General features: G+C 36.5%; 2 protein-coding genes across 2 annotated transcripts in view; both read right to left on the reverse strand.

Moving 5' to 3' along the window:
- HORMAD1 (HORMA domain containing 1) overlaps positions 1–126 on the reverse strand; it is a 29,182-nt gene extending 29,056 nt beyond the window's left edge. Inside the window, exon 1 of the mRNA XM_016429149.2 lies at positions 23–126. The gene's annotated coding sequence lies outside the window, so the exon portion shown is untranslated. The remainder of the gene's footprint in view (positions 1–22) is intronic.
- A 14,594-nt stretch (positions 127–14,720) lies between these two features.
- Positions 14,721–26,778, reverse strand: part of CTSS (cathepsin S) — a 15,915-nt gene continuing 3,857 nt past the window's right edge. Inside the window, exons 2-8 of the mRNA XM_001370938.5 lie at positions 25,173–25,299; positions 24,515–24,637; positions 21,007–21,156; positions 20,035–20,262; positions 17,763–17,928; positions 15,838–15,940; positions 14,721–15,479 (exon numbers count right to left, since the gene is read on the reverse strand). Coding sequence (XP_001370975.2) covers positions 15,380–15,479; positions 15,838–15,940; positions 17,763–17,928; positions 20,035–20,262; positions 21,007–21,156; positions 24,515–24,637; positions 25,173–25,298 — 996 coding nt within the window. The 5' untranslated portion in view covers position 25,299 and the 3' untranslated portion in view covers positions 14,721–15,379. The remainder of the gene's footprint in view (positions 15,480–15,837; positions 15,941–17,762; positions 17,929–20,034; positions 20,263–21,006; positions 21,157–24,514; positions 24,638–25,172; positions 25,300–26,778) is intronic.

The raw sequence follows: 26,778 nt of genomic DNA on the forward strand, positions 1-26,778 counted from the left end.
TCCCACCCCAGCCTCTCTTTACAAAACGTGCGTTGACTCCGTCTTCTGCGTCCGGCTCGTGCGGCCCTAGGGGGCTCGGGAGCCTGAGCGTGGTCGCAGCGCCCCCTGGCGGGCTCCCATTTCTTCTCCAGAATCTGTAGCTCCGGTATTCCCAATAGGGGAAGGAGGGAGAAGCTGGGGCTGTTCAGTACTCTCTTGAGCCCAATGCAAGTAATGACCCCCACTGGTCTGCAGAAATTCTGCATGTTAAGGCTCCTCTTTTTCAATGAATTTTGCTCATTTGTATGCCATCTCCCCTAATTCTTGTGAGCTCCATGAGAGCAAGTCTTCTAACTTTTTCCCTCTTTGAAGCCTCGGAGCTTAACTTGGTGGTTGACACATAATGAGTGCCTAATAAATACTTTTGCATCAAGTAATTCGTTTTATCGACTTTTAAGCCTTTCCCCAGTGATAGTCATCTCTATCAATTTGGCAAGATAATCTATGAATTTAATCATCAAGCTTTAAATATGAAGAAGATGAAAATGAAATAAGGTTACCTGTCTCAAGTTGATTTTCATAATAATTTATACTATCTTTTAAATCAACTATATTTTAGTTAAATTGGATAAACAATTATTCTTTATAAAATGTAGGTGTGTCCTGCTACATTTTTTAAAAGGAAGGGCTACAGTGCTTAGTATTGCATTTCCTCCATTAAAATTGTAACATAAGATATATTTAGAAGAAAAATAGAAGGGAGACAAGCAAGATAATCTGTCAGTGTCAGATTCTGCCTTGGTTTCATTTCCCCTGAATTGCATAATTATCTTTTTGTACAAAATTGTCATGAGGTTAGGCATAAAAACCTAAAGATTGATAAACAAATAGAATAGGTATTCTAGAAATTGGTAGATGTCAAGCCATTTAGTACAAGATCTGAAAATATAGACATTAGTTTGTCAGAAAATAAGTTTAAGTTTACAGTGGCATATACTATATGCCACATTAAATTACAAATGGATATATGATCTAAATATAAAAATTCTATCACTTAAATATTAGAGGAGAAGAGAAAGTATGTTACTTTTTAGATCTTTTGATTGGGAATTAAATTCTCAACTAAACAAGAGATAAAGGCTATTTAAATATTTTGATTGTTAAAATTAAAAAGCATTTGCTTAAACAAAATCAACAAAATGTAGCTAGAATAAGAAAATTCCAAGTGGTAAAAAAATCTCTCAATGAAATATTTCCAATAAAATTCTGATACTCAGATATATGGAGATCATATAAATGTGTAAGAGGAAGTGTCCTTTTCCAAAAGATAATAATCAAAAGTGATATAAATTGTTTTTAAAAGAAGTGCAAACTATCAATAATCATTTAAAAAACTATTCCAAATCACTACTAATAAAAAGCAAATTAAAACAATACTCAGTTTCAATTTACAGTCATCAAACTGATAATGTTTAAATATTCAAAAAAAGATAGAAAAAGTTATGGTTGAAGGATCTTTGGGAAGAGAGGCACTGTTGGTAGAACTATAAGTTGGTACCATTCTGGGGGAGGAAATGTGGAATTATGTGAGACAAGCCACTAAACAATTTCTATCCTTTGACTTATCAATCACACAATTCAAAGGTAAAGATATCCTATATATATACCAAACACATTAAGAGCAGCACTTTTCATGGTAGCAAAACCTGAAAAGAAAGTGAGTTCCTATGAATAGGGGAATTACTGAACTAATTGATATGTTAATGTAATTAAATACATTTCTGCAAAAGAATCCACAAATATAAGAAATATGAGAAGATTTGTGTGAACCAATGCTTAGTAAAGGAAACAGAACGGATGGACAATATATACAATAAATGCAATAATAAAAAAGAAAATGCAATGAAAAAACAGCCAAAAAGATAAATTACAATGATTATTCTTGGTCCTGGAGAACAGATGATTTCCTTACTCTTTTTGAAGAGGTGTAGGACTACAAGTGTAGAATGTAGCATATGCTGTCACGCAGGATCACTTTATCAGTTTCCCTTAACTGTTTTTTATAGTTATTAGGGAGGGTTTATTGAGGTGTGGAAGGTATAAAAGGAAATGACTAAGATGTATGAAAACAGAAAGCATCAATAAAACTTTAAAAGAAATCATTATCTTTATACCCTATCAAGAACTCCCTCTTCTAAATCATGGTAGATCAACTGAACTTTGAACAGTTTCAAAAGACAGAAATTCACAACCTTTAAAAGAAAGCCCAGGGAGCAGCTAGATGGCTCAGTGAATTGAGAGCCAGGCCTAGAAACAAGAGGTCCTGGGTTCAAATTTAGTTTCAGACACTTCCTAGTTGTGTGATCCTGGGCAAGTTACTTAACCCCTATTGCCTAGCCCTTACCACTCTTCAGCCTTGGAACCCATAGACAGTATTAATTCTATGATGGAAGGTAAGGGTAATTAAAAAAAAAAAAGGAAGCCTTTTCATTTTGGATAGTTTTAATTTTAATTAAGTACTTTCTTGTGCCTCCCTGTAACTTTTGCCTGCTTCCAAGTTGTTCCTAGAACGAGATAGATTAAGTCTAATCCCTATTCTAGATGATAGTTCTTTGACTACTCAAAGTCAGTAATCAAATTTCTACTAAGGTTACTCTTCTGCAAGCTAATATTTTGCTAACTTAAGAAATAAGCTTATGTAAATATACATGTTTATTTTTACATATTTAATTAAATATAATTTTTTAACATCTTGTTCCATCAATATTAGAAGAAAAATCAAAAGTTATTTTCCTTTATGCTTCATTAGTAATTATTAAAGTTTATAAAATTCTTTCTTTATAACAATATTATGAGGTAGGCCCATTTTATAGAAGAAGGAACTAACACTTACCCTTACCAGGGTTAAGTTACTTTTATTTACCCTTAAATTCAGTCTTAGTATCAATTCTAAGACAGAAGAATGGCAAGGCCTAGGCAATCAAGGTTAAGTGACTTATGCAGGGTCACACAGCTAGGAAGTATCTGAATTCAGATTTGAACCCAGGTCCTCCCAACTGCAGGCCTGACTCTGTATCCACTGTGCTGCCTAGTTGCTCTGGTTCTAAGGGCCTTATAACTGTTAAGTGACAGATTTAGGATGTGAACTCAAATCTCTTGTCACCCTTTCTAGCTCTCTTTATTTTTGACAATGATGACTTGCATCAATGATTCTCTTGTTCATATTCATATGTAACTATAGCTTTATGTGTCAGTCTAGATCACAATGATGATTATAAAATTAATCATAAATAAAAGTTATTCTCATTGGTATTTCAGTAAATGTCACTAAATAAGTAAGTAGATCTATAGTTCCCAAGAAAAATTGTTTCAATTTGCTATTCCACTGGATATAGCCAGAATTACTCATATATCACAAGATCCATAAATCACAGAATTATACGATGAGGCCTATAGTTAAATATAATATATACATATATGTGTGTATAACATATATTTCTGTATCTGTATAAATGTACATATATAAGATCATACTAAATTTACAGTATGTTGTTACATGATATGAGAATATTATTTACAAGTGAATAGTTTAATAATAAGAGAATGTTAAAATATACTAGGACTCTAAATGCTCACCCTAGTGCAAATATTAATAATATGGAAATAGTTCTTGATCAATGACACATGTAAAACCCAGTGGAATTGCTTACTGACTATGGGAGTGGGGTGGGAAGAAGGGAGAGAAAGAACATGAATCATGTAACCATGGAAAAATATTCTAAATTAATTTATTAAATAAATAAGCTTAAAAGTTAAAAAATATATGAGGTATTGCACAAAAATTAATTTATTAAATGTAGAGAATTATTTATTAATTAAGAGTTCATTAGGAAGTATAGTTAAGTAGCATAAGTTGGGGGGGGATAAGACATATACATTTCAATATTTTGACAAATCTGTGATCTCATTGGGATGAACCGCCCATAAGAGATGGCACCTGAACTGAATCATGAAGGCTACTAAGGGTTCTTTAAGAGACAGAAGTGACATGAGCGACAGCCTAAAAAGCCATGAAGAGAGGAGCTGGAATGTAAAATTTAGGAGACACCTAGGTCAGTTTGGCATGTCTCAATTATAATTTTATCTTGTGTATATATGCTATAATACAAATTGGAAGTGTACTGGGGGGGGCAGCTGGATAGCTCATGGATAGAGTGCTAGGTCTGGATATGGAAGGTTCTGGGTACAAATATGACCTAAAATACTTCCTAGTTGTGTGACCTTGGGCAGGTCACTGAAGCCCAACTGCCTATACCTTGCCATTCTTCTGCCGTGGAGCCAGTATTTGGAAATCGATTCTAAGACAGAAGGTAAGGATTTGTTTTTTTTTTTTTTAATAAGAGTTCAGCAATTTTTATTTTCTGTCATCTGTTCTTAAGTCCATCTCAAGTAGTGGTTTTATCCCATTCTTATTTTTTTTCCTGTAGTCCACAATGTTATTAAAAACAAACAAAACCTTTTTTTTTTGTTTCCTTGGCATTGTCACTCTTCTACACTCACACACATTTACATACCATGGCTTCAGTGTCATTTTACATATATATGATATTGTTGATTAGTTACCTGTAGAGTAACTCTGATCTTTATAGACACATCTCTTTTCTTGCTCATTGTGAGTATTTGTGTTTGTAGTCAGAATTTCTTTCTGAGAGACTTTTATCTCAAAGTCTCTGGCCAAAGGATCCCATTTTTGTTCTTTCCTTGTTTCTTTCTCCTAAGGTAAGGGTTTTCAGATAAAAAAGAACATACAGGAAAAGTCAAAATTGAGGCATAAGATTGGCTAGGGAGGGAATACGTCTAACTGGGCAGAACCAGGCAGACTTTCTTAAAGGAGAAGACACTTCAACTAGGTCTTCAGGGAAAATGAAATTTCGGCAGGCAGAGATGTAGTATCCTACAGTATACTATATTATTTACCTGATCTATCAGTTTAATAAGCCCATTAAAAAAAAAAGAGATCTCAATTTGCCATGACCTATTTTTTTTAAACCCTTCCCTTCCCTCATAGAATCAATATAGCATATTGGTTCTAAGGCAGAAGAGTGGTAAGGGGTAGGCAATGGGAGTTAAGTGACTTGCCCAGGATCACACAGCTAGGAAGTAGCTGGGGTCAAATTTGAACCTAGGACCTCCCATCTCTAAGCCTGGCTCTCAATTTACTGAGCTACCCAGCTACCCAGCTGCCCCCTGGCAGGACCTATTCTTGATGAATCCAAGATTAACATTCCTTTTCTAAATATTTAGAAACAGTCTATTTGCATATTCTTGATTTTTTCTGAGACTCAGAACATCACAATGACCATCCAGTCCAATCCATACCTCAAAAAAGTCTCTACTATAATAGACCTAATGTAACAGGGTTTTGGAGTCAACTACACTTACTTGTTTCCTATATGAGATGGTCTTCCCTCAGTCAGCTACTTGACCAGTTAGCACAGCCATTGTATAATCCTGAGTTCCAGGGTAATTCACAGGTAAGTATAAATAGGGATAAGGACTGGACCTGTAGTTTCATTGATATGGAAAACTCTCTACTAATGAAGATCTGCATCTTCTCTGCAATTTATAGATTGGACTAGTTTTCTCCAGAGGTTAAATGACACAAATCCTACTAGAGGCAGGATCTGAACCAAAGTGTTCCTGGCTTTGAGACTGGCTCTTTATCCACTATAACATGCAATGCTTGGATATTCATTTATTGACTAAAACTGCACATCTCCTATTATCTTTCCTCACCACAATCCTTCCCTATTCCACACCCAAGAGTATTGTTATCCTCCCAGTCATCCAGATTTACAGCTTGTATGTCATCCTTAACTCCACGACAACCCCACATATATAATCCTTGGCCAAATATTGATCTTTCTACCTTTTCATCATCTTTTGTTTACCTCTCCTATTCTCCCCACAATCACTATCATAACTCAGGCTTTCTTTGCTTCCAACTAAATTATTGCAATATTCTTCTTTTTAAAAACAAACACATAAGCAAAAACTCTTCCTTTCTATCTTAGTATCCCTTCTAAGACAGAAGAGCAGCAAGGGGTAGGCAAGTGGGTTAAATGATTTGTCTAGGGCCACATAGTTAGGAATATGTCTGAGGCTAGATTTGAATGCAGGTCCTCCAGACTCCAAGTCTGGAGCTCTATTTACTGTGCTACTTAGCTGCCCTGCAATGTTCTTCTAAAAATTCTCCCCATCTCATATCATCTCTCGAAACCATACACCATTCAGCTGTCAAAATGATTTTCCTAAAGAATGTTACCTTCTTACTCAGTAAACTATAATGACTTCCTATTATCCTCTGGATCAAATATAAATTCTTCCATTCGATATTTAAAAACCTTCATAACCTGGCCTCTTCCTACCTTTCTAGTAGTTTTACAATTTATTCCTCTCACGTGTACTTTACAATATAACTAGACCAGCTTGACATTATCTAAGCTGAACATGACACTTTATTTTCCATTTCTAATCAAAATAATAGCTAATAATAAATCATTTTAAGTGCTTTACAAATATTGTCTCTTTTGATCCTCAAAACAACCTTGGGAGATAGGTACAGTTACTATTCCCATTTTACAGTTGAGGGAACTGAGGCAGATAGAGATTAAATGATTTTTTTTTTTTAAGATTAAAGAGCTAGTAAGTATCTGAGACTAGATTTGAACTTAAGTTTTCCTGACAGAATGCATGTTGTTCTATTCTCTGTAACCACTTACCTTTCTCACTAGGTGCCTTTCACTGATGGTCCCTCATACCTGGAGTGCTCTTCCCTCCTTCCTTTTAGCTTCCTTCAAATTCTACCTCTTACAGGAAGCCTTTCCTGATCTCTCCAGCTGCTAGTGACTTCCCCTCAGAGATCTGAGATACATATGTGTATATATGTACCTCATATCATGTGCTGCATCACCCACCAAAGTATGAGCTCCTTGAGGGCAAGGACTGTTTTTTACCTTTCTTTGTATCCTTAGCATATGCCTCACATATAGTGAGGATTTAATAATAAATGCTTATTGTCTAAGAAATGATTTTTCATTTTGATTGATTAAATAATCTCAGAGCCCCCACTTTAATTTAAATATTGCACATTTAGTATATTGAAAAAATGTATCTCTCCATAAGCAGATGCTGTCCATCAGAATCTTTAATCTCTTAGACTTATGTGAACATTAAAGTTACTGGCTATGCTATTTAGTAACAAGGCAAGCAGGGAAAATATAAAGCTAGATCAATCACTATTGAAGGTGCTCTGAGCAGCTTCTCACTTTTGTAGCATAACCCCACCATTCTAATTATCTAAAGGGAAAAAAAAGGTTCTTTTTATCCTATTTCTCAGTACATGGCACTATTTCGATTAGGAGAAGAAAAGTCTCTTCACAGACTCCTCCCCTGGGAATGGTAAAACTGCCATTTCAAGGTTCTTTTAAATCTCTCTTAAAACCACAGTAATAAAATAGTCTCTGGGAAAGAAGCTAGTGTTGAATTTTTCCCCATTGTTAAAAATTTTCAGTGCTCTGATAATCATTTTGGGGGGACCATTAAACCCACCATAAGATTAAATAAAGCACTCATATAATGCAAAATACCCCTTACTTGGGATGCTTTTAACAAGGAGGAAAAATCAATAAAACATAACCCTAATAATTTTTGTTTTTCAGTCACTTTTTCAATTATTGTGGACTCTTTATGGCCCTATTTAGGGTTTTCTTGGCAGAGTAGTTTACTGTTTCATTCTCTAGCTCTTTTTACAGAGAAGGAGACTGAGGTAAATAGGGTTAAGTGATTTTCCCAGGGTCACACAGCCAGTAAATATCTGAGACTGCATTTGAACTCAGCATGATGAGTCTTCCCTGACTCTAGGGCCAAGACTCCATCCACTGTTCCATAAAATAAAATAGTACATGTCAAGCCCTGAATTACCCATCAAAAAGAACAAGACCACATTGGATACAATTGATTGGAAGGAACTGCTTTAATAAATTCATTCCATTTCTCCTGCCATATCATAACAGCCTAATCAGAGAGCAAATTGTTTGCTTTCTTTTATGACATGTTTACCTTTCTATACATGCACAAACATATTTACACATAGATGAATTTTAAAAACATTTATTAAACACTGTGATAAGTGCTTGGGATAGTTCACATTCTAAAATCAGGGAAATAGCAAAAAAGATTTTCCAATGCAAGTCAGAAAGGTCTCATGGTCTTTCCAGTACAGCTCAAAAGCAGATGGTAATGTCTCTTCTTTAATGCCATTTCCACTGATAAAACTATACTGATTTCGAATGTTGAAACGTTTGACAGTGCCAAGGACTTTAGTGGCAAAAGTTTTCTTTTCTGGGTCTTCAATAGATGTGGCTTACAACAGGAATAACTACCAAACCACATCTGCATGAAAGATTATCACTTCATTCTTGAGAGTGATGCATCTAAATAGTAGCCCAAGACTGTATCAGCTCTCTAGGCTGCCATCATTGACCCATATTAAGCTTGTAGTCCACTAGTTTATTAGATCTTTTAAAGACCAACTGTTAACTGACCATGCCTCCTCACATTATGATGGTACCCAAATAGAAAACTTTACATTTATCCTTACTGAATTTTATTTTATTAGGTTCAGATCAATGTCGTCAATCAACTTGTTGAGATTTTTCTAGATCCTGGCTGTCATTTGGTATTATCAACTGCAAATTTTATAAAGGTGCCATCTATGCATTTATCCAAGTCATTGTGAACAGACCAAAAAAGGCAAACCTTTAGTCTTAGTTTGACTTTCCAATCTGTAAAAATGGAGATTTTGAACCCTAGACTTCAATCCCCAGAAGTCCTTGGTATTTCCCAGAATTCCCTATAATCTCACCTGAGTCTCCACCTGGGTGAGATCACAATTAGTATTTTAACTGGCAGTTAAAGAGTCTCCGCTCTTCCATTGCAATGATGTAGTAAGTAAGCTTTGAATGGGCTAATCAGCCCTGGGCATGTGGTTTCTCATTTTGTATTTCTTTATTCCTTGATTTCTAATAATCCTTAATAAACTTCTTAAAGTATAATACTTTTATTACTAGAGACTAAATTTAATTTTTACAAGTCTCAGTTCATTTTGAACTTTAGCATTCCTGATACAATTTTTACACTACTCTTTTAGCCATCCTCTACGATTTGTCCTTGCTTCTAATACGTATACATTTCTTTTGTAACCTAGGGACCTAGGCCACTATGCTCTTTCCCTTTCCACTAAGGATCCCATCTGTTCTAGACTCATATACTTTATCTGGTCTAGATTCAGTCTTGGGGAAACCTGGCTTCTAACAGGGGGTATTAGTCTCCTTTTTCAAATTTTGGCTGTTAAACCCCACTCCAAACAACCTAATCAAAATTTAATTAAAGTTTGACTAATATCTAGGGTCTCCTCAAAGTAGAAAATAACAGAGGTACTCCATGTACAATAAAAATTAAGAAACAAGTATTTCTTTCCTCCATACAAAAGAAATGCTAACCACAGACCATGTTTGACTGAAACAAAACTTAAATAAGAAGTAGTTATAGTTGTTGGGAATTTCGGACTTAAGTATCCTCTAAACTTAAAGCTTTCTTTACGTAGCATTTCACCTCTGCTCTTTTTCCCCTTCATGAAAGATGTCTTCTGGCAAGCCAGGCCAAGTATTGGCTTGGTCCCTATGTTAGTGGTCATCTTCTACAAAAGCATTAGAGTAGTTGTTGAAGGGGCTACCTGCTTTTCAAATTCACAAGGCAGCTCTAAGCCCATGCCTATCTTGGGATAGATGCTCTTTCACCTGAAATCAGGAAAAACCTATGTTCAAGATCACCTGGGCAAGATGTAGGCTTTAGCTTCCATGTCTCCATGATTGCCATTTCTTCTAGTGTATAGACAAGAGTAGCCCCTCAATCTAACTGTGGCAGGAAAGTGACTTACTACATATTGAGGAATCCAAAGAAGAAAAAGGCCAGGAAATGGAGGCACTTCCTTTTTGAAAGTTGCTGGCTTTTGAAAGAAAAATCTATTTATTGCCTTTATATTAATGACCATGAACCAAGTGATCATACATAATCCATTAGATTAGTAACAATGATATTTTTAGAAAGTTATTACAGTTATTACATTATATATAAGATATCAATTATAATAAAAGAATATTAACCATAGTGTTAGAAAGGATATATAGTTTGGTATACTAGAATATTATAGCAACTAAATATGTTAAGAAATTCTGTTGGAGGAATAAAAATTTCAGGTCTGTGTATTTATCGAGGGAAGCTGAAACCCATGCAGAAGGAGCTGAGTTCATTGGAAATGATTTGATGAGATCATATGAAAACAGCCGTGGCGTATTCAGGTGGTGTTTGATTCTTTGAAGATTTATGCTAATTATAGGCTCTTTCCCCAGAGTGTTATGGCCAAGAAAGATTACTTTGACCTAAATAGTATGTTAGTTCTGGAGGATTAACTAAATTTTCTTATCTTAATCTTGTGCTAAACTTATGACTTCATATCAAATGTTCCAAATCCTTATTATCAAATGCCATTGCTTGTTTCTTAACATTCTATACCTCCTGCCACGTTAATGATTTACGCTAATTAGCAGTCAAAAATTAAGAAAACATACCATTATACATCTTTATGGAGTCTTTGCCACAGGCTGGGCATGGTAAGACCTCCATCTTTAATTTGACACAATTAAAATTTGGATCTTCAGCTCCAAATGATGACCCAGAGATTTTTTTATTTCTAACATTTCAACATCCCCAACAGCCCTTGAGCACTGAGTCACCAAGAGTAGCCAGAAATTTTGTTATCCCCAAGATTTCCAAATGCTGAGCTATCATATGTGTTCAGCCAGAACTAGGAAAGGCAATGTTGCACATCGCCTGCTGAACCCCTGACTATACTTTTGAAAATGGTAATGGTGAAATTCCTGTGTTTCCATATTAGTCTCTTCGGATAAATCCCATTTTCTCCTTCATTGGCATTATTTCCTTTGTTTCTTCAGAATTTAATTTGTGAGCATCTGCCATTTCATTTAGGCTAACTTTCCCGGAAGCACTTTATTCTTCTCTTTCCTTTGAACTCTTTGACATCTGCTTTCCCAAAATCTAGGGTATATATAGCAGGCTGTGCCCATATTTCTTCTCTGTCTCTATCACAAACTCCCCCTCTCAATTTCCCATCATTTTCATCTCAGGAACCTGTCCTTTCCTTTTAGTAGGAATCAGATACACCTTTTTGAAAGATGAAATTATAATTAAGTGAAAAAATTATTGGGCACTAGGATTTTGGTAAAGAGAGAAAAAAAGAGGATCAGAAAAGTGGTAGCAGATGTCTGGATAATTGAAGTCCTCTATCACTATTATACCTCTATGATAAGTTTTGGATGTGCTTCCCAAGCTATTTTCTCTTTCTGTCCATGTATTCTGTAATATATTCCAATTGAAAAAAAAACAAACAAACCAACCACTACTTTTTTTCCCTTTAACTTTTACCCATATACTCTCTACCAGGCATTTCTTCTCTGGTCCTGCATTTCCTCATATGAGCATACCTTCTTAACATAAAATGCTACCTAATCTCCTTTTGAATAAGGTATAACTATCCACCTATATAATTCAATCCTGTGTTTCATTTCACTCAGTCTCAGTGAAGTCTATGAGGACAAATTTCCCCTTTGCACTGGGACCTCTAGTTCCCTTTGTTTTAATGCCAAACTTTTCACATTTGTATTTGAACTTTTGATGCCACGGACTTTTCTGGCTCTTTTCTTGAATTTTGTCTCTTGTGAGACAGTGTTTCAATGGTTATTCTTCTTTCTTTGTGGTTGCTCTCTATAGTATCCATCTTAGAAAATATACACAAAGTCTCCTCCTTCCTTTATGCTTTTAAAAGACCTTTTGATTAGATTTGCAAGACACATAGCAAATACATTCTTACCATATTTTTTCAAGTATATTCCTCTTCTGGCCAGGAATCTTTATTTATTTTTGTTTTGTTTTTTTCTTTCCTTAACCTTTTAAAAAAATTTATTTATTTAGTCAATTTTGAACATTATTCCTTGGTTACAAGAATCATATTATTATTTCCCTCCCTCCCCTTCTCCCACCCTTCCCATAGCTGATGTGCAATTTCATTGGGTATTACATGTGTCCTTTATCAGAACCTATTTCCATGTTGTTGGTGTTTGCACTAGGATGTTCATTTAGTGTCTATATCCCCAATCATATCCCTATCAACCCATGTAATCAAGCAGTTGTTTTTCTTCTGTGTTTCTACTCTCACAGTTTTTCCTCTGAATGTGGGTAGTGTTCTTTCTTGTAGATCCCTCCAGGTTGTTCAGGATCACTGCATTTCCACTAATGGAGAAGTCCATTACATTCGATTGTACCACAGTGTATCAGTCTCTGTGTATAATGTTCTTGGTTCTTCTCCTTTCGCTCTGCATCAATTCCTGGAGGTCGTTCCAGTTCACATGGAATTCCTCCAGTTCATTATTCCTTTGAGCACAATAGTATTCCATCGCCAACAGATATCACAATTTGTTCAGCCATTCCCCAATTGAAGGGCATCCCCTCATTTTCTAATTTTGGGCCACCACAAAGAGTGCAGCTATGAATATTTTTGTACATGTCTTTTTCCTTATTATCTCTTTGGGGTACAAACCCAGCAGTGCTATGGCTGGATCAAAGGACAGACAGTCTTTTAGCGCCCCTCGTGGCCAGGAATCTTTAAACACTATATCTTCCCATGCTTCTCTGAAACTACCCCTTTCATCATTTCTTATAGCATGGTAGTATTCTGTCATATTTATATACCCTCACCTTCTCAGTCATTCTCTAACTGATGGACACTTCCCTCAGATTCCTATTTACCACCTCAAAAAAAGCTATAAATATTGTTGTATGTTCTTAGAGTTTGTTTTGCTTAGAACTAATCTTCCCTCCCTTCTATTCCCTCTTCTCTCTTCTCTCGTTTCCCTCCTATTTCCCTGGTGAGTGAAATGTATTTTTGTACCCAATTGTGTGTGTACTTTCCCCCCCTTTGATCAGTTCTCATGATAGCGAGGTTCAAGTCCTTAGCTGTTCCTCCCCATCCCCTACTCCTTGTTTGTATCTTTTTGTTCATCCTGATTATGGAGATCATTTTCCTTAATTGTCCTTTCCCTTCCCCAATTAGTATATTCCTCTTCTTTCTCTTAAGATCAAGACATGACAAGAAAAGTTGAAAAGGAAATTAGAATTTCAACAGGAGCCATTTGGATAGACCAGTCTAATGAATGACTGGCCAGTAGAGAGTTTAGGCCCTTTAATAAGGTTATTCTGCTCTGTCTGGTGGCTCTCTGACTACTGGAAAAGTTTAATGAAAAGGCCTGTTCTCCCTGTCAGAGAATGTGCAAATATTCTGTGATGTTGCCTGGCCATGCTTTCTTTCTAATCTAAAAATTGCTGAACCTGTATGGTGTGTGCCATGTGCCCTTTTCCCTTTCATTTCTCCCTCCTGGCCACAAGGCTTCAGTGACAAAGCTCCAGAGGGTCTTGGGGATTGGGGTGCTCATGTCCTTCCAGACAAACTGATTCCTACATTCTATATTTTGTGACACTAGGAATTATTGATGGGAATTTTCAAGACTTTGGGATCCATGGATCCAAGTAAGTCTCCTTTATATGCGTATAAAGGGAGGGAGCAGGAATGGCTTGAACTCAGAAGGCTTTTTGGCATTTTACACTGAGTAGATCTTTCAGTCAACCCCTAAAAAAGCACAAGAAACTTTCTCCCTGTGTACCCACACAGGATTTGCCTGGCTTGATTTAACTGCCTTTCTGTTTCTTTGTGCTAGTGCAAAGTGGATATTTCTGTGACTGGGAGCATTTCCCTTTACACTTTTATTCCACAGACTAAAAGTCCGTGTTAATTACATATGGTATCCTAGAGGGCTTATGGTGTACCTGAGTTTATTCAGACCTCAGTTCTGAAATACATTGTTCTGAAATTCTGTGGATTTCACCTAATCAACTCTCTGAGGCTATGAATTGACAGGACAGTTGCTGTCTGCAGTCTTAAAGGAAATTTCCTGACCCAATGAATTCACAGGTCCCAGTCATTCCATTATATTAAAGTGAAGCAATTTCTTTAACATCCCTTTATTGTTACATTTTAGTTTTCTTTCTGCTTATAATGCTGCTGTGAAAATCTTGTAAAAGAAAGCTCTTTGGGTTTATTTGTTTTGGATAAAACCTTGTAGCCTGTATCCCAACAATGAAATTATTGGGTCAAAAAGCACAATTGATTTGTGTAACTTCCCTGCAGATTGCAGATTGCCAGATTTTTCTTCCAAAAGATTCTGTAAATTTGCAATTCCCCAGGAATCTAGTCTATTTCTCTGTTAGACTGCCTAGGCTAAGTGACCTAGGAAATCTACAATTTCCTTCTAAACAATACACAAATGATCAATAATTTGGAATAGTTATGAGGACAACCAATTTGAATTAGTGAGCAATTTGAATTGTAACATTTTTAAGGAAAGACCATTTTCACATACATGTAGTAATTTGAATCAGGTTACCCAAGTATTGCTCAAGAACCTGGTTTGCCCAAATTTTTATGAGATGTCTAACTGTTGTTGTACATTAATTGTTGACATATTAACAAAGGCTTTTAAAGTTCTTACTTGTTTTTTCTTCAAGTTTTTAATTTTTATTTCAACATTTATTCAGCAAATAATGATCCTCCATGTGCAAAATATTGTGTTAGGCTTTATAAGAGAATACAAACGTGGAAAACCCAAGGTCTTATGGAGTTTATGATGAAGAAAAAATATGTACATAGGAACCAGTAGTCTTTTCTACCAAAATTACTAACTAATTGTCAATATATTGTAATTTATATTCTAAGAGCTTATGCAGATATTTGAGAATAAGAAATAGATGTTATGTAATAATAATAGACATTTAGAAATATAGAAATCCTAATTTATTCCTAAATAATCCTAAAAGGCTTTGGGACAATTTAAAAATTAATTACATCATAAAAATGGGAAAATTAAAGATTAATTAGAATGTTTTTAATAGACAAGCATTCTTTTCTGTAATAATCTGTAAAAACAATATTAAATTGCTTAGTAAGCCTTTTTCCATGAATATGCAAAGATTATAATTCAACCCAGCCACATTAGAATTATGAATTGATGGAGCTTTTACTATAGCTAAGTCTATTTACCAGGTATTTCTGGTATTTTTGTACTGGTTAGTAGAAGTAAAATAAAATTAAACTCAGAACAAAATGCCATCCATCATGCTTAAATGATTAAATGTAAAATGAAGAGATCTTCTAGATTTCTGGGTAAGATGGAAAATTAGCTATCCCACAATGATTTCCTCTATTTCTTGCTATCCGCACATATCCTTTGTCACCAAAGTGGAGGCCCCAGCTTTAAAAAAAAAAAAGAAACAAAGCCATGTAAATGAATGGAATTAATGAATAACATTATAAGATTTTCTTTCTATTAGATTTTTGTTTTTTTTTTTTAGCAATGAAATCAAAGAAGTAAAAACCTGAGACTTTATATGTATCTTGTGAGTATGCATGTGAAATGTTTACCACAGTTCTTTGTATTATGACTATGTAGATATCATGCAGTCATTTAACATGCCATTTTGCCAAAAACTTTAGAGTTTTATTATCATTATCATTACCTGAAAGAGTTTGTTGAAAACATTCCATGATGAATGATTGTAATGAGGCATAATAAAAAATCTATTTGGAAAGATTTCCTTAAATATATTTACCTGTTTTTAACAAGCCAATAGTCCTGTCCATCAAGGTTTCCATAACCAATCACCAGCACACCATGATTCACTTTCTGAGTGCAGGACGGGTCATAATAGACACCTGGGAATGAGGAGTAGATTGCATATGACATGGACAGAAATGGATATGCAGCTGCTTTTTGTTGGCTTTCTTTGACTAGCTCAGTAAGATTTGTTAAAAAGTCACAAGCAGAGGCAATGTCAGCTTCAATCACCCTAAAGTTTACAATACCAAAGTCAGAAAAACTTATTAAAAACTCAATCAAGGGGCACCTACGTGGCTCAATGGATAGAGAGCCAGACCTGAAAGTACAGGGTTCAAATATGGCCTTAGACACGTTGTACTATGTGATCCTGGATAAGTCAGCTAACTCCAATTGCCTAGCCCTTACAGCTCTTTTGCCTTGGAACCAATATGTAGTAAGGATTTAAAGAAAAAGATTAATCTACCCACAATTATTTTAGAGCCCTTCTTCAATTAACTCCATTTTACACTAATTTCTTAGTAATATCTACAATTATGTGCATCTAAAAGGAAAAGGAATTTAACTCAAAGTGATTCAACCAACCCCAAAACAAATGTTTATAAAGTACCTACTCTGTGCCTGACTGTGTGCTAAATCCTGAGAATGAAAAATATAAAATGAAACAACACCTGCCCTCTAGGAGCTTGCATTCTGTGATGGGAAATGACATTCAGTCTCTCCAGTGTCTGGCACAATGTGAATTCTCTCTCTCTCTCTCTCTCTCTCTCTCTCTCTCTCTCTCTCTCTCTCTCTCTCTCTCTCTCTCTCTCTCTCTCTCTCTCTCCTCTCTCCTCTCTCTCTCTCTCTCCCCCTTCTATCTTGGAATCTTAGTAACAGTTCCAAGGTGGAAGAGCTTCCATCTACTGAGCCAACGATGTGTCTCTACACAGAGTAAGTTATTTACTTTTCTTTTCTTTTAAATTTTCTCTGGTTACATGATTCTTATTGTCTCCCTCTCCTCTTCCCTCCTCAGTTCCCAGAGTTGGCAAGCTATTCCACTGGATTATACATCAACAGAGTAAGTTCTTAGTGAATATTTGTGGAATGTGGTACATTGATTTGGGGGGCAAGTCAGAGTAGCTGGCTTTTATCTGTGTCTCTGTAAGCAAATCGTTTCACCTCCTAGAATTCAGTTCTCTATGAGAGGGCTGGAATAGATGACTTCTGAGGACCCTTCTAGTTCCATGTCTGATAATCTATGAACAGAATGGCTCGTTTTAGATTTTTGCTCTGGTTAATCTCTAACTTTACCGATGAGAACAGGATGTCAGACATCATGTACAAGCCCAGGCCAGACAAACAGGGATCTGTTACTTCAGTGTTTGGATGGATTGTGCTGAGTTCATCTATGTAGATGGCTCTCAACAGTGTAGATTGTAACCCATCCATGTTCTCTCTTCCTAGGCATTTCTTATCCATGTCCTTCTGTAAATGTCCAAGAGGGGACCACCTGGTCTGTGGAGCTCTCCTGACATGGTACAGATGCCAATTCAACACATTTGGGATTGTTATTCCTTTGCTCTCACTACAAGATCATTAGAGAGTTCTTTTTTTTTTAACCCTTACCTTCCATATTGATTCCAAGGCAGAAGAGTGGTAAGGGCTAGGCAATAGGGGTTAAGTGACTTGCCCAGGATCACACAGCAGGGAAGTGTCTGTGGTCAGATTTGAACCCAGGACCTCTCATCTCTAGACCTGGCCCTCAATCCACTGAGCTACCCAGTTGCCCCCCACTAGAGAGTTCTAACATGGTCTAATTAGCCTGAAATCCATTCTTTTGTATATCCTTCATCATTTAGGGATGGAGAATACAATGTTCCTATTTATAGTACGGCAAGGAGATTGAAAAAGGAGGGCATGGTGAATGTGAGACTTTACCACTTTTATACAGGAAGAAAGAAGGAGTTTTTGCATCTATTCCAACTGACACAGGTCCTTTGTTGGCCACAGCTTCCTTCAAGGCTTCTTCACTGCCATAGGGAAGCTCTGTGTACTTTGAACATGTGGCTGCTCTGCTAGCTGGGTTGTACTGGCATTTTCCATCCTGGAAAGAGAAACGTGGCTCATATGCTTCAGCACATTCCAAACTCCTACAGAAATTCCATAAGCTCTTTGAAATCCTAAATACATGTAAGGACTGAAGGTTTTATCCCCTCAGCAAACAATCAATCAACAGAGTAAACTATGTATTAACTATATAACTATTATAAACTTTGTATAATCATTTTTCTATAACTTCATCATTATGTGTGAATTAGCTTCTAATCAGTTTGAAAAGACTTGGATAAAAGAAAGATGACACTTTTGTTATCCAGGAAAAGGGTTGTGATTGGTGAAAAAGATCAGGTCACACTTGTACCTCTATAAAAAGCAGTAAGTCAATCGAGCAACGAGTCAATCAAGTGGAAAACCAGAGAGCTGAAGCCAAGCCCCAGAGGAGGATTTGCCCATTGGACAAAGGAGAAAGTCAAGGGTAATTGGAACCTCACCTAACCTATAGTTTATAACCCTCTAACCTCACCCCTTTATCATGGAGTTTTCATATTTCTAAGCCTCCTTTTCTTTGGAAGAAATGGAAATTTAATCCAAGCTTTAGTAACCACCTGCTTCAGCAACAGTGGAAGGAATTCCAGTCCTGGCAATAAAACAATGTCATCTCTCTACATTCATAGCACCAAACTGGCATTGTTTTAAATTGTAGAGATCATAATATTTTTTTAAAAGGTGATAGGAGATTGGTCCTCATATTTAGTGGTCTTGATTTCTGGGTGGAGGAGCTACAAAATCTGAGAGATGGAAGAGACCTTAGGAGTCATCTATCCCAGAACTTGCTTGAACAGGAATCGCCTCTACAGAACCCCTAACAAATGATCTTCTACTCTCCTCTGAAAGTCCTCCATTGAAGGGGAACTCACCAGCTTTCCAAGCCACTTATTTCATTGTTGAACTGCTTGAATTATTAATTGATAATTAGCAGCTATTATAACTGCCAATTATTAGCAGCTGGGTGCTACAGTGGATAGAACCCTAGACTTGGAGTCGGAAAGATCCAAGTTCAAATCCAGCCTTGGATACTTTTTATGAGACTCCAGGCAAGTCATATAACTTCTTTCTGTTTCAGTTTTATCATATGTCAGACAGGGATTAGGTAGAGCATCCAACTCTCAGAGCTGTTACAAGGTTAAAATACGGTATTTATAAAGTACTATATAAATTCTAGTTGTTATTATTGTTAGGCAATGTTTCTTATAGCCAAAGTTCTGGTTTTCACCTCATTGCTCTTGATTTTGCCCTTTGGGGATAACCAAACCAAATTTAGTCTCTCTTCTGAATTACATGCCTTTAAATATTATCATATTATCTTATAGTTAGTTACATATCAGTTATATATATCAGATATAGTATATGTTATGATATATATCAGATATAGTATATGTTATGATATATATCAGATATAGTATATATCAGTTATCATATAGTTCTCCCCTAAGCCTTCTCTTCTTCAGGCTACCACCCTTCAGTTTATTTAATCTTTTCATAACAGGGTTCCATTCTGTCCTGAATGCTGAAATAAAAGATAAAAGTTTCATTAAATTTGTGTTTGTCAAAGTGAGAGAGTAGGAAGACCTACAACTCCCTTAGAGAGTAGGAAGACCTACAAACTCCCTTAGAGTTTGTTGAGAACCAGCCCAGCTTTTCAATTACTAGCTTGTGTTACCTTGGGCAAGTCATTTAATATATTCAGGCCTCATTTTCTTCACTAAGGGGGATGGATTAAATGATCTGTAATATCCTTTTTATGTCTAAAAATTCTCTAAGTATATAAGATAAAATTATAGGAACAGATGATATTGAGAACGAGATGGGGTTATCACAGGAATCTTCCGGTATGCAAAAATTAAAAAAACAAACAAACACTGTGTTAGATAGATGGATATACAGCAAGATTTTTTAAATATGCTATTGGTAGATTAAAGGGAATCCTATCTAAGAAGGAAAACTACAAAGATTAGAGAAACTTCAAAATGAAAGATCATAGGACAATAGGTTAAGCCCTGGAATGGAACTCAAGAGCCTTTTAGACCAACTATCTCATTTTACAGTTGAGGAAACTGAGGACCTGGGACATTATGTGACTCTTTCAACATACCGTGGCTTTGTATGGATAGGAAACATCTGAATCAATGCCATTGTTATCAATGACATATTGGAAGGCACTAGTCATGAAGCCACCATTGCAACCATGATTATCATATTTATCAGTTGAACAGTCCACCAAATTCTGTGCACTGAGGGATACCAGCTTTCCTGTTTTCAGCTTAAGCTGTGCTTCCAGGGCTCCCACAGCACTAAAAGCCCAGCAGGAACCACAAGAACCCTGGAAAAGAGGGAAAAAAAGAGTAATCATGAAGATGAGGGTCAGCTGACATCCACAAAGCACACTAGGCAAATGAGGACCTCAGTCTCTCTTGAGTGTCCATCTGCATCTTTGTCAGTCAAACCAACTAATCATATCATTAAAATATTAAGAATCCATTACATTTGATTGGTCTTACATGTGGATATGGTAGGCAGGGGTCTATTTTAGTATTAATTTGAAAAGAGTGCTAGGAAGGTATAATTCTGTACCCCATGTAACCTATCACTAGTACCTGAAATATTTACTTAATTCCTTCTTATTAGTGCATTGGGTCCTTTCCTTCACCCAAAATGAGAGAAGCTACACATTAAACTGTCAATAGTAATCGATATCTAAATATGAAATAATTAATTTGTCTTTCTTTCCTAGGTTTTCTTAGCATATGGGCTTCTGGAGGAGGACTTGATAGAAGGCCTAGACCAGCAAGAGGGCAGCACAAGAGCACCAGATGAAGGGAAAGGAAGCTCCTTCTTCACAATTCTCACTCAGGCCACCCTGTAGAACTGGGCTAGGAATTAAGGGAGATAAGATCTCATATTCAGCTTTCCTACATAGACATGGGTTCTGTTCTCAAGGAATTAAAAATATGTTTAGGAAGAATAACTCCAGACAATTTTATCTCTTAAATTTTTTCATACTATAGAATTATAGGAAAAGGGGAGATCATAATATCCTATAGTGGCTTGGGAACCTAGAACATACCTGGTATTTCACTTCAGTAACACACCCCTTCTCCCTCCAGTCCACCGAATCTGGTAACTTTTGATTGGAGCTTAGTCTGTAGGTAGTATTCCTGTTCCATTGATTAGGAATTCTCAGAGAACTCATCAAGGAAATCACTTCTTCACTGGTCTGTAAACCAAACATTTCTTGATTTTTATTTCTGTTGCCCCTTTCAGGATCCTTCACAACATCTCCATCCTTTACATCCTCCCTTTACTCCCACAGCCACCATTCTTGGTACCAGTCCTGATCCCCTTCCCCTAGATTCTTCTAATAGTCTCCTAATTTGTCTCCCTGTCTCAAGTCAATCCTCTCTCAATCTATCCTCCACTCAGCTGCTAAAATGATTGCCTTCAGCAGAGGTTTGACCATGACACCCTCCTACTCATTAAACTCCAGGGAGAGTCATTTTCTCTACAGGTACAATTAATCTTGGCAATTCAAAATCAATGATCAAGTTTAGGAATAGGCAGCATCCCCCTACACCTTTTAACCACATCACTTTCAATGACAATCCTCTTTGGATGAGAATACTTTAAAATTTTTTAATTGTTAAATGTTTAATAATTTTAAATTCTTGATTATCTTTAAAACAATTTTATTTCCTTCTTTGGTCTATATTCTCTTCATCTCCCATCCCGCCCATTGAGAAAGCAAGAAAAGTAAAACCCTTATCATGAACCTGTAGAGTCTGACAAAACAAAATATGTCTCAATCTGTACTGAGTTCAGTACTTCTCTCCCTCTGCAGAGTAGGTAGCATGTTTTATCACAAGTCCTCAGGAATTAAGATTGGTCATTGTGTTAAACAAAGTTCCCAAGTCTTTCAAAGCTGTTTGTCTTTACAGTATTGTTGTTAATGAATATATTGTTCTCTTGGTTCTCACTTCATTTTTTATCAGTTCATATAATTCTTCCCGTGTTTTTCTAAAATCATTTCTTTATCATTTCTTGCAGCACCAGAGTATTCCATCACATTCATATCCCCTAACTTATTGAACCATTCCTTAATTGATGGGGACTCTCTCAGTTTCTAATTCTTCAACACTACAAAAAGAGCTGTTACAAATATTTTTGTACACAAGCCCTTTTCCTTTTTCATCTCTGTGGGGTATAGATTTAGAAGTGTAAGCATTTGTTCTCTCTCCCTGTCTCACTCCCCTACTAGTACAGTTTTTAAAACTTGCAATGAGTACACACAGTCAAGCAAAAGAAGTTTCCACATTGGCCATGTTCAAATATTTCTGCCTCATTTTCAATTTTAAGTTCATCAGTCCTCTGACAGGAAGTGGGTGGTATAATTTCATGAACTTGTGGTTTATCATTGCATTTTTCAGAGTTCTAAAGGTTTTCTTTTGGTGTTGTCATCATATCCATTATTCTCCTCAATCTGTTTGATTTCCCTCTGCATCAGATCACAGAGGTGCCATGGGGTCTGGCAAAAGAGTGCCTCAGATGGCATCTCTCCATGTGGAAGAAAACAGGGAGCTACTACTACGCAGAGCACCATGACTATGTGTAAGAGGAATGCCTTTAAAAGCCAGGGAGGACTTTTTTCTGTTGGCTGGATAACCAGAATGGTCAATATCTTCAAAAAGGCCTGTGAGCTGCTCCTCTTTGCTTCCTTCGTGTCTGAGGGCCTCTTTTGATCATGGGATCTAGTGCTATAAGAAACCTTTATTCCCATTTAGCACTCCCTGAGAATGGGGTAGATCCTTGGTCTTTTGGCTTAATATTTTCTATCCTAAGTTTAGGGAATGGAAGTCTCTAACTTGGTTCAGGAAATGAGTTACTGGAATTGGGAAGCTGAGACCTCAACTGGCTATTTCTGCCACCCAGCATTAATGCAGTGATTTTGGAGCAAGATCTCCACTACCCTAGGCCAGTGGACAGATTCATTCAGTAGTCATGGTCCATCTGTCTAGACTCTAGTGGGACTATGTTGGGATTATGCTAAGTCTCTTCCAGAGATTGTTTTGGTGTAGGGGAGAGTGAGTCCCTGAGGTACTGGGGAAAGCCTTGTGCCCTTGTTGTAGCTCTATCATTGAGGTTAATATCTCTTTGTAAAATCTGCTTGGTGTTAAGGAGTAAAATGGAACTGGAGAATGCTAGTCATATGCCCCTGACAAGTGGGAAGAACACATTTGGTTGAGGCTTGAGCCAGTGACTATAAAGAAAAGAGACATTGCAATGCCTCAGGTTACCTGAACATCCTAAAGGAGAAATGTAAGTAGAATGACCCTGAGAGAGGGGAGGCAGATGAACAAAAAAGTGTTCATCATTTCTCATGGCAAAGTACATACATACATATATGGAATACAATTTGTTTAGCCATTTCTAAAAAGGTGGACACCCCTTTAGTTTCCAGTTTGGGACCACTACAAAAAAGTTATAAATATTTTTAATATATGAATTCTTTTCCTATTTCTCTGGGGGTTATAGAACTAAGAGTGATATAACTGAATCTAAGAGTACACATAGTTAGTAGTTCTCAATTGTTTTCCAGAATGACTGAACCAATTCGTAGTGGCTAATTTTTAAAATGACCTAAATTGGGGACAGGTATGTGGCCCAGTGGAAGACAGCCAAACCTAGAGATGGATGGTCCTGGGTTAAAATCTGATTTCAAATAAATTTCAACTTCCTACCTGTGTGACCCTAGGCAAGTCACTTAACCCATACTGCTCTTCTGCCTTGGAACCAATACACAGCATTGATTCTAAGACAGAAATTAAGGGTTTTATATATATATATATATATATATTTAAAAGAGCTAAAATTTTAAAGCTGTGAATGAACAAGGACATCCCAAAATCCTATCTAGAATTCATTCAAGAGAAAATGCAGTTGCTACAAAGTAGATTGAAATAAAATGATTGTGGGATTAATAAGGAAATTAAAAAGAATTCATGAGTACAACCCTCTGAGAGAGATACTAGTTTTGTACCCATTTTACAGTGAGGAAACTGAAGCGGCAAGAGGTTAAATGATTTGCCCAAGGTCACACAGTTAGGAAGTATATGTGGCTGGATTTGAATTCAGGCCTTCCTGACTCCCAAGTCTAGTGCTTTATGCACTGTGCCCCCTACCTGCCTAGGTTATATCATCTAGGATATATATATATATAATCGAAAAAGGAGACAGATTGACTATGTAACAAAGGGAAGGAAAACACACAGATAGCCTGAATGTTACAGTAGCAGCAGCCATAAAATATTAAAAGATGCAAATCAAAACCTACACTCTTTTGAGCAAATCTTCTATGGAGACTTATTGAAGGACATGAGCAAAAACTGAGCAGAATAAGAAAGCATCCCTGGGTTGTAAGATGCACTTTGGAAGGATGCTGCATCTGCTTCATGCATAGATGGCTTTTCTCCTTACTAAGGATAGCATGTCTCTTTTGTTGGCTGTCTTCAGACTCTTCTTTCAAAGAGAAATCAGATTTCATGCAGACAACAAAGTAGGTTTATTGGTAGTGAACGTACCATATCACCCAGATGATTCATGCTTAGATCGTAGGAATGTAGTCCCATGGAGTGCTCCAGGTTATGTAACGTCACATATTTTAGATTCTTTTCCCAGATGAGACGCCGTGCTATTTCTTCATTCTAAAATTTAAGGGGAACAGACAAATTACCAAGTCAACTTCCATTCCAACAACATTTATTAAAAATATCTTAATTTTTGTTTTATCTTATAATGTATTTTATGGAGATCATTATAATGATGATATACATTTATAAATATATAATATTCTCTTATAATATTTCTCTAGCATTAACCATAGGGTCATTTGACAAATAGAATCAGAATATCTTGACAGTCTAGGTTAGAAGTATCTTTGAAACTCTTTGTATTTATATTTTTTTCAGTTTTTAATAAATATGGAATGGAACTTTATTTTCAATTTGATCCAACCAGAGATATCATTGAATTCATAGATTTTATAGATAAGAAAACTACAACTGAGTGAATGACTAGTAAACTGAGGTATGATTTTAACTTGGGCCTTCAGTTTTCCCTTCACTGATTTCTAGATCTAGTGCTCACTCTAGCCACTTAGCTGCCTTCCATCTAAGAAATCAGGGTGGTTTAAGATTCCAGTGCATATGATGACAGTTGTTCAGCTGTAATCTCCTCTACCTGTCCCTTGTACTGTTTGCCATGAGTTTTCTTCCATAAATCCCAGTGGCCATCCAACATGGGATCTCGATGGAGATGAGCCATTATAGGAGTATAGGCCAGAAACATCCATATGACCAGCTTCATTCTAGAAAAGAAAGGAACAGAGATGAGATAATTCTCAGTAATTTGGTTCAACAAACATTTTTGAGTGCCTACTACATACATGAAACTGTGCCAGACCTTGAAAATAACTTTTTTTTAAGAGTCCCAAGGGATACCTAGGTGCCTCAGTGGATAGGGAGCCAGATGGGATGTCCTGGGTTCAAATGTAGCCACAGACACTTCCTAATTTCGAGACCCTGGACAATACACTTAACCCCAGTTGCCTAGCCCTTATGGTTCTTCTGTCTTGAAACTGATATTTATTTCAATTCTAAGACAGAGGGTAAGGGGTAAAGAGAGCGAGAGAGAGAAGGAGAAAGAGAGAAAGTTAGTTCCTGCTATCAAAGAATTTAGTCTACCCAGAAGACACAACTCATTCAGAAATAATCAGGAATATAGTGGGACAAAGCCAAGATGTTGTAGGAAGGAGAGCAAGGGAGAGATCACTTTCACTCAGAATAATGAAGGGAAGTTTCAAAATAGTGAAGCATTTATATAGCACTTAAAAGGTTGCAGTTTCTCATTTTTGCCTTATAAAAACCCTGGAAGGTAGGGACCATTACAATATCCATTTTATAGAGGAGGAACATGAGGCAGGCAGAGGATAAGTGACTTGACTGAAATCACACCGCTAGTAAGTTACTGAGGCCATATTTGCAGTCACATCTTCCCTACTCTAGGTCTAGTGCTCTGTCCATTGTACCAGCCACCCGCTTTCACCTTCATGAAGGAGCTATCACCTGGGTTTGGTCTTGAAGTGAGAAAAGGATTTCAATAGGGAAAAAACTAAGAGGGAGTGTTATATAGGCAAGGGAAATAACAGAGGATGGAACAGGATCAGAAAACAACTAATAGTCATTTTGTTTTCTCCAAATAAACTGAATCTTTAAAATGAAAAGAAAAAACAAAAACACATAGAGCACATGAAAGGGAGCACTGTGAAATATACATAAATGTATAGGTTGTAATTAGACTATGGGCCTTAAATGTCAGGCAATTTTTTTGATGTATTCATTGATTTTGCTGAATTGTCTTCTCTTTTTCTTCCCTGAAAAAAAAAGTCTTTGTTATAAAGGATGGCTCTGTGAAAAAAGAGGAAAATAGGAAGAAATCTGGTGGCCTAAAGCAAGCTATCCATTAAAAACTACTTCTTTATTTAAGACTGAGTCTCCCTATTTCATGCAGGCTGGAAGTGTAATAGGCACTCATGTGTCTAATCTCAGTTTGAAATGGTGTAGGAGTTGTAACCTTCATTCCCCTGACCCCTCCTTAAGCAGCCTGGTGGTTTTCTGTTCCTGGAGACTTAACATATTAGTGCCAAACTCAGTGAGGACTCCTGATCGACTTTTAGACTGCTTATAACCCAGAACCTCTAAAGCAATCCACTAGTCACTCTAACCCAGGAGAAGGAATTACAGGAATATATAACCACACATGGCTAAAATCTAAAGGAAGGAAGGAA

Source organism: Monodelphis domestica, chromosome 2 (assembly GCF_027887165.1).
Source record: "Monodelphis domestica isolate mMonDom1 chromosome 2, mMonDom1.pri, whole genome shotgun sequence".
In the NCBI taxonomy this organism is placed as follows: Eukaryota; Metazoa; Chordata; class Mammalia; order Didelphimorphia; family Didelphidae; genus Monodelphis; species Monodelphis domestica.